The 8,601-nt window shown below is 40.1% G+C and overlaps 1 protein-coding gene across 3 annotated transcripts in view; it reads right to left on the bottom strand.

Annotated features, from left to right (window-relative positions):
* Positions 1 to 633: 633 nt before the first annotated feature.
* Positions 634 to 8,601, bottom strand: part of MMUT (methylmalonyl-CoA mutase) — a 33,579-nt gene continuing 25,611 nt past the window's right edge. For all 3 annotated transcript variants that reach the window (XM_004590429.3, XM_058662249.1, XM_058662247.1), the window contains 2 exons: positions 8,415 to 8,582; positions 634 to 938 (listed from right to left, as the gene is read on the bottom strand). In XM_004590429.3, coding sequence (XP_004590486.2) covers positions 810 to 938; positions 8,415 to 8,582 — 297 coding nt within the window. In that variant the 3' untranslated portion in view covers positions 634 to 809. The remainder of the gene's footprint in view (positions 939 to 8,414; positions 8,583 to 8,601) is intronic.

Here is an 8,601-nt window from a genome sequence, read left to right as displayed (position 1 = left end):
AGTAAAACAACTTTCCTTATTAAATAAGCAAATTTTATTAACAGCATAGTACAGGGTTGCGTTGAGACATTTTATTTTTGCGTCTTATCATTAGGGAGTAAATCGTACGAGGTGGCCTCTTCCTGACACACTCACAGCTTGCATCGTCACTCTGGAAGAAGCTGTATTAACACCCTAAGCACATGTACTTAAGAGAATTGTCAGAAACATCTACTCTCCTGAGTTTTGAGCCAACCTCATCAATAACAAGGTTACATGCTCAAGCTAAGGAACCAAGTAAAATCAGACTTGCAGAAATATTCTGCCATTTACCTATTCCAATCTGTTGTGCCTGTTCTGCAAATCCGATAATGTGGTCAAAATTTACAAACACAACTGGCTTAAACATAAGTATTCTCCTTTTCCAAACAGGCATTATTTTACTAATGTCTGAGTTTCATTTTCTTGTATTCAAATCAATGTAATACTAACTTAAAGAAATGAACTACTCAGATTTCTTGTTAGATAAAACTTAATTCTTAAAAGCAAATGTGTAAGAAATATTTCCAATAAATAATCACCATGGTTTGTAAATATAGCGCCATTTTCTAATACAGTATTACTCTGGAGGCTTTTTAAAGATTTTAAAATTTCTTTTGAAGTGCAACTCTACATGCTTACAGCATGACAATATTCTTGTAAGTAAGGAATTTCAGAGTAAAGCTTTCAAGTGAAGTACGTATCAGTTGTTGAAACTGAACTGGAATTAAGAACTTATTCTTTTTATTATGGAAAGAACATTTTAGGAGAAAAAAAATGAAACCAGCATTTTATGCTGATTGCTGCTTCTTTTCCAAACATTTCTCAATGTCATCAAGCACTTGAACGGCAGCCTTTGGAATTCGAGTCCCAGGACCAAATACATTAGAAACACCAACTTCAAATAAGAAGTCATAATCCTGTTGAAAAGAAAAAAGGTTGTTTAATCAATACAGAAATACTTCTATTCCAAGGAACTAAATCAAAAGAATAACAAACAATGCCCTTGTGGTTTTATTCCCAATGCCTGTAGCTTTCTCAACTGGCCTCTTAATGGCATTTGCAGCTAAAATTTTCTTCCTTGATCGGGACTGTTACCATAGCAGTACACCACCCCGCCACTCCACACATTAAAGTATGACACACACTCAGCCCATTTTCTAGGTGCCCTATTGTGGCTGTGTTGGTGAGAAGCTCTCTGGCCCTCACAGATAACTGAGCTCCAAGCTGGAGCTTGCCATCACCTAAATTATTTGTCATTACGTTTAGAAACCTTTTAGAGTGTGGGTTCACAAGTCTACATCCTCCTGAGTTTGTCTGCTCTAGTGAATTGCTGTGCTTTGCATCTGGGTTCATGATGAAAAGGGATTTTATGTAAATACAGATTAGCTCATTCATTCTCTTAAAACTGTTATTTTAACAGCAGTAAAGCTAGAGTGAATATATTCTCAAGCCACAAATACTTCCCTGGGCTTCAGACCATTTCTTCATCTGATTATTTGTAGCTATAGCTCAAGTTTGGGACATCCATTAGGGTCCTGTTCTCCCTTAAGGTCATCACGTGGGTATACTGCAGCAAGGTCCTGGTGGGGTTTATTGTTGCATCGCCCTTTTAAATAGCACCCAGCATCTCTCTCAGGTGATCATATTTGGATGATAAGTTGATCTCTTAACTATTTCTTTTCTTTCCCTATTTTATCATTACACTATTCTTTTAATGCTATAATTTTGTATTGCCACTTCACATATTATGGAACTAGCCTTGTCCTAGTCTACAAACTTCTTAGACCACAGCATGTTCTGTCATATTTGAAACTTCAAATCCACAAAAGTGCTCAAAATACACTGTTCTTAAGCAATGCGAAATATTTTAGTAATAATCATCTCCAGATGAAGTATGGTCAGACTGATAGTTCATCTCCTTCTGTGTTTCCTAATAACAACACTCTGCATCATTTGTCCTCACTTCCATGTGATGGATTTGGAGTCAAGGGCTCAAATGGGAAAGAAAGCAAAACACTGCAGCTGAAAAACGGCTTTTGATCAACCCAGGTCTTACACAGTATGGTAAAATGTACTTCAATGAGGTGTAAAAGGTTGGCAACAAGTGAATTTAAGTAGAGGATATTCATGTGTCCATTTTAGTGTTTATACTTTGGTGTCTCATCTTTTAGTATGAATGTCTTCCCATCTGCTGTGCCAGGGGCACCACACTGTCTGCTCCATGATGGAAGAAGGCATTCCGAGGTTGCTCAACTTGCCTCAAGTACCTGGCAGACACTGCAGTCCTTATAGAGCTGAGAGCTCTTGATTATTTAACACTCTCATGAGGACAGACTATTTATTTAATGAGGCTGTGGAAACTGTACGCTGTACAAAGGCAGTAAATCTCCTAATACATGTTACTGCATCTTGATTTTAAAACTAAGTAACTTTCTATTGAGTCACAGCAGCAAATAATGAGAGAAAACAGAAGGGTTCCATCAACACAGAAGTGTATCATAGAAAGCAGCCGTAACTTCCAAAGAAAAGATATGACAAACGCTTAGAAGGTTCCAAATACTCAAACATCAAGATGATTACTATGACTTGTGTCAAATATATTTCTTTAAAATGTCAGCTTACTGGAATTGCTGTGGTGAGTTAAACAGTCACCCCCAATGCCGGCATCCCATATGGATGCCGGTTCAAGTCCTGATGCTCTATTTCTAATCCGGCTCCTTGGAAGCAGCAGATGTCCCAAGAGGCTAGGGCTCTGCCACCCCACAGGAGACGCATATGGGATTCCAGGCTGCTGAATTTGTTTTTTTTTTTTTTTAACATTTTATTATTATTGTTATTATTTTATAATACAGTTTCATATTCCCTTATCCCCTCCCCAGTTCCCTAACCCCCAGTTCCTCTATATCGTTACTAACATATAGTTCTTCATACTCAGTCATATGTCCAACACTGCGGACATAGACAATGGCAGAGAGTCCAGAATCCTATCATCAGGATAAAGTAAACAGTTTCATTCTAAGTCCATCTTTGTCTGGAAGTAGAAATGCATACCACCCTACATCCTCACTTCTGAATGTTAGTCTCCATTTCACAGCTACTGTACATCTCCTTAAATGAAAAGTCATGATTCAAAATCAACAATAGAAAGAAGAAATTTACAATGCCATGAACTTAAATGACATGTTACTAGATATGACAGTTTCCATTACACAACTACTGTACATCCCCTTAAATGAAAAGTCATGATACAAAATCAACAATAGAAAGAAAAATAGAAATTTACAATGCCCTGAAGTTAAATGACATGCTACTAGTTATGACAGTCTCCATTACACAGCTACTATACATCCCCTTAAATGAAGAGCCATAAAACAAAATCAACATCTGGGAGAAAAAAGAAGTTAACAACATCAAGAAGTTAAATAACATGCTATTAAATAACTAATGTGTAGCTGAAGAAATGAAAATCAAGAACATTCTTGTAGAAAATGATGCCACTGCATGATCTACAAGTCACTGAATGATTTAATCAGAAGAAAGTGTTTTGAAGAGATGAAAACAACAGAAAACAACAAAACCCATGTGATATAGTTTCCACTGATCTTTGTTGAAGTGTGTCTCCTCCAGACATTAAGCAGATGGGTTTTGTTTTTTAATCCAGTGTACTAATCTATGGCGTTGATTGAGCTTAAGCCATTTACATTCAGAATTTAATATACATGGATGTTACTTTGGTCCTGTCATTTTAGGAATGGGTTTTTCCTTGGTTTAGTCTTCCGTTGTCATTTTACTGGGATGTTCTTCACCTTTGCCCTTGGTTTTGGTAGGTGCTATTCCTCTTCTCTGCCAAGAGAACATGTTTAAGTATCATTTGTAGCGCAAGTTTGGAAGAGGCAAATTCTTTTAGCTTTTCTTTACTGTGGAAGAATTTTATTTCATTTTCAAAGATGAAAGAAAGCTTTGCTGGATATGTTATCCTGGACCGACAATTTTTTTCTTTTAGAATCTGGAATATGTCACTCCATTCTCTTCTTGCCTGTTGGGAGTTTCTTGTGAGAGATCTCGTGTGAGCTTAATTGGCATTCCTTTATATGTCAATTGATTTTTTTCACATGCACATTTAAGGATCTTTTCCTTATGTTCAATTGAAGAGAGCTTGGTTATCATATGTCGTGGTGAAGATTGCTTTTGATAAAGCCTGCTGGGAGTTCTGTGCCCCTCCTGGATCTTGTTTCCCAATTCTTTCTCCAGATTAGGGAAATTTTCCTTTATTATTTCATTCAATACATTTGCAAACTCAGCTTCTCTTTCTGCACCTTCTGGGACTCCCAGAACTCTTAGATTTGGCCTCTTAATAGTGTCTTTCAATTCTTCAATACTTTTTTTGGCCTGATCCAGCTCTGCTTCCAGCTTTTTGCTTGCTTCCCCCTGATGACAGGAAATACCTTCCAATTCTGAGATTCTTTCTTCTGCTTGCTTCATTCTATTTTGGAGACTCTCCACTGTACTTTTAATTTGCTCTACTGTGTTCTTAATTTCTGATATACCAGCCTTGATTTACTTTATTGCTTCCTTAAATTCTTTGAACTCTTGTATGTGCTTCTCATTGTTGATCAGAATCTTTAAAATGAGTCTTATGGATTCTGTGTGCCCCATTTTCTCGATGTCCTCCTTAGTTAACTCTGAGGTTGGCATAGGGTTTTGCTCCTTTGCAGGGGAGTCTTCAGTAATATTCATTGTGCTTTTGTCTCTTCTTTTGCTCTTGGTCATTGCACTTCTGGTTAGCAGAGTCTTGAATTCCTTGGGGCAGGTTTCTAAGCTTTGTCCCCCACAGGTCTACAATGCGATTTTACTTATTGCGGCTGGTACACAACTTTTTCCTTGCAGCCACTTGTGCCACAACCTCCAGCGAGTTCCAGGTCTGGGTTCTTATGTCAGATTTCCACCGTGGTCTCCACAGCCCCAGCTCTTGGCTCACCACTCTCCACCTCCTGTGATACCATGCTGAGGCTGCACCGTTGTCTCTGCACCCTTTCTCCCAATTCCAGATGGAGCAGGTTCCAGGATTAGAGAGACACCAGGTGTCCTCTATAATTAGGTTGTTGGTGGTGCTGATCTTGACGGAACCTGTTGGACGTTTGGTCTGGGTGCCACACGGACCTATTTTGACCAGTACACTGCCAGAGTCAGTATTATTTTCTTGTGTGACCAGTGCAATCACGGACCTCAGCAAGTTCTCGCAAGATCAGCACATGCGCAGTTCACTATTGTCCGCTGCTGTCCCAAAGCTATTGCCACAGTGCCCAAAATGGTGCCTGATACACAACCACTACAGTTCCTGATCTGCTGGCCGTCAGATCCGAGGGCTACTCAGACCTGTCCTGGGTGGAATCCGTAGAATGCTACGTCATCGCAGTTCACTGAGACAGAAATGAGCTCACTCCCAGCTCAGCTTAGTGCATGCTCCTTCCCTTCCCTTGCCCCTTTCTCCTTATGCAAAATGGCGCCCAATTCAGCTCTAAGGGGCTGACTGGGCTGTGAAATCCACTCTGTTCTCGCACTGCCTGTCTGAGATCTGCTGCTCTGTCTCTGCTCCTGGTCAAATCAAATGGACCAGCAGGACAGACAGTTCTTTGTCTGGGTTCACCTCCCGAGCTCCCGTGAAAGTCCCTTCCCACCTGGTTGCTGGTGGAGTTCCGGCTGCTGTTGGAGTTTAGATCGCCGTGCTGTAGTATCAGTCTCTGCAACACCACACCATTATGTCCGCTGCTTTCCTCTGTCTGTCAGTCACCAGGTACCCTGTGCTGTTGTTCTGTCTCTTCCTATTTCCTGAAATATGTCCTCTCTGCTTCATCCTGATTAAATGTATTTCCATCTGCATAAACATAGGCTGCTGAATTTGGCCTGGCCCAGCCCTTTGTGTTATTTGGGGAGTGGACCGGTGAATGAAGATCTCTTTCTCTCTCTCTCTCTCTCTCTCTCTCTGTAACTCTGCCTACAATCAGGAAAAAAAATCTTAAAAAAATATAAAATGTGAACGGATCTACATGTTTTTCTCAATATATATTTCAGTTCAATACTTTCTGCTATCTAAATGTTTGCTTCTTGCATTTTATTATCATTCCTAAGAGCTGAGGTATTTTAAGCTTTATGAATAATTTAGATAGAATTCCATAGGCAGACAGCAGTGGAGAAAAACACTTGATTTTTCTCAAACATTAAATACATTTATGAAAATAATAGGAAAGTATGTTATAAACAGGAATTTTGTGTTGACTACATCACAATGATGTAAAAAATTAAAAGGAAGCTTTGACTAGTATCACTGTCCAACCTCAAAACCTTATACATCTGTGTTTTCTCATTTCCTAAGTATTATAAATTCAGTGTTCTGTATTTAGCACAGTAAAGAAAAAAACTCTAGATTTGGAAATCAGGTCATACTACTTGCAAGATTCTTGCTACAGGGCCTGGCGCAATCACCTAGCGGCTAAAGTCCTCGCCTTGAACATGCCAGGATCCATATGGGCACCAGTTCTAATCCCAGCAGCCCCGCTTCCCATCCAGCTCCCTGCTTGTTGCCTGGGAAAGCAGTCAAGGATGGCCCAAAGCCTTGGAATCCTGCACCCATGTGGGAGACTCATGGGGGGATCCTGGCTCCCAGCTTCGGATTGGCGCAGCACTGGCTGTTGTGATCACTTAAGGAGAGAATCATTGGACAGAAGAGCTTCCTCTCTGTCTTTCCTCCTCTCTGTATGTCTGCTTTGCAGTGGAAATAAATAACTCTTTAAAAAGAAAGAAACAAAGGTTCTTGCTACAGTGCTGAGACCAATATAGTACCAACGAATCATTTACTTGGAGACTATATAATTCTTCTAACTCAAAAATTTTTTTCCATTCTAAGTTAAAAAACAAAACTGGAAGCTGTAATGTAAATGTTTAACCCGATCAGAAACGCAATACTTGTGCAAAGAAGGTGTCCTCAATCCCAGGCCAACAGATGCTAATATGACATCACTGGCTGCTACTGAGCACACATTTTACTAAGAGGTCCCACATTTTTTTTTAAATAGCCAACTTCCCTGCATTCCTATACTTTTCAATTAGATGATTTTTGGTTCCAAGAAAACTATGACTTAATCAAATAAGCTGAAAGGATAAGGGACTTTTAAAAGCCTATGTAATTGACATAGCTCTGAAGGACAACAGAGGCAGAAAAGGGGAGGAAATAAGCAAGACAATTCCTCCATGACAGAAGCTAGCTAAAGGACTCACTCTGTCCTCATGGTAAGGAGTCCTGTCTTGTGTAGTCTGTCCTCTACATGCATCAATGTTCTCTAGTCCACCTATGAGATCCTATTACCTTTATGTTCTTCCTTCTGCCTCACTCCTATTAAATAAGAACAAGATAGATATTACAAATTGTCGGTTAGTAAGAAAGTCGTTCCTGGGTAAGTGTGCTGACTCAGTTGGCTAATCCTCCACCCTCAAGCGTTGCCTTCCCATATGGGCGCTGATTCATATCTTGGCTGCTCCACTTGCCATCCAGTTCCTTTTGTATGGCCTGGGAAAGCAGCAGAGGATGGCCTAATACCTTGGGACCCTGCACCTGGGTGGGGGACCAGGGAAGGCTCATGGTTCCTGGCTTTAGATCAGCTCAGTTCCTGCCACTGCAGCCACTTGGGAAATAAACTAGGAGATAGATCTTTCTGTCTCTTCTGTGCAGATCTGTCTTACCAATAAAAATAAATACATAAATAAATCCTTTTTTTCTTAAAATATTTTATTTATTTTTATTGGAAAGATTTACTTTTAATTTTTATTAGACAGATCTACGCAGAAAAGGAAAGACAGAGAAGATGATCTTAAGTCTACTTGTTCACTCCCCAAGCGACCACAAAGGCAGGAGCTGAGTAGATCTGAAGTCAGGAGCCAGGAGCCTCCCCCTGCTCTCCCATACAGGTGCAGGGTTTCAAGGCCTCGGGTCATCCTCTGCTGTTTTCCCAGGTCACAAGCATGGGGCTGGATGGGAAGTGGAGCACCCGGGACATGAACCGGTGCCCATATGGGATCCTGGTGCATGCAAGGTAAGGATTTAACCACTAGGTCACTGCACCAAGGCCCCAAGATAAATAAATCTTTTAAAAAAGAGAGATAAAGTTTTTCTCTCATGGAATCTTTGTAACCTGTAAAAGTACACATGACATATTACACTAATCTTTGAGCAATAAACATCATCATCTATTTTTGGATTCCACAGAATTTACTTATAGAAATCACTAGGAAATAGGCTGCTTACAAATCTATAATAAATTTATCTTTAAGTACATAAAAGTTGTTATTGTCCAGAATTCCCATGATAGATTTAAATAAATATAAGAGAGAGAAAATACCTGTGGTGGTATCACACCTCCACACATGACAAGAATATCTGGCCGTCCAAGGGAGTTGAGCTCTTTGATGAGTTCGGGCACCAGGGTTTTGTGACCGGCAGCGAGTGTGCTCACACCCACAGCATGTACATCTGCGTCCACAGCCTGCTGGGCCACTTCATGGGGAGTCTAAACAATCAGAAAGGAA

This window comes from Ochotona princeps, chromosome 1 (assembly GCF_030435755.1).
Source record: "Ochotona princeps isolate mOchPri1 chromosome 1, mOchPri1.hap1, whole genome shotgun sequence".
In the NCBI taxonomy this organism is placed as follows: Eukaryota; Metazoa; Chordata; class Mammalia; order Lagomorpha; family Ochotonidae; genus Ochotona; species Ochotona princeps.
Note: the sequence above shows the minus strand (reverse complement) of the source record. Positions and strands in the feature narration are given on the sequence as shown.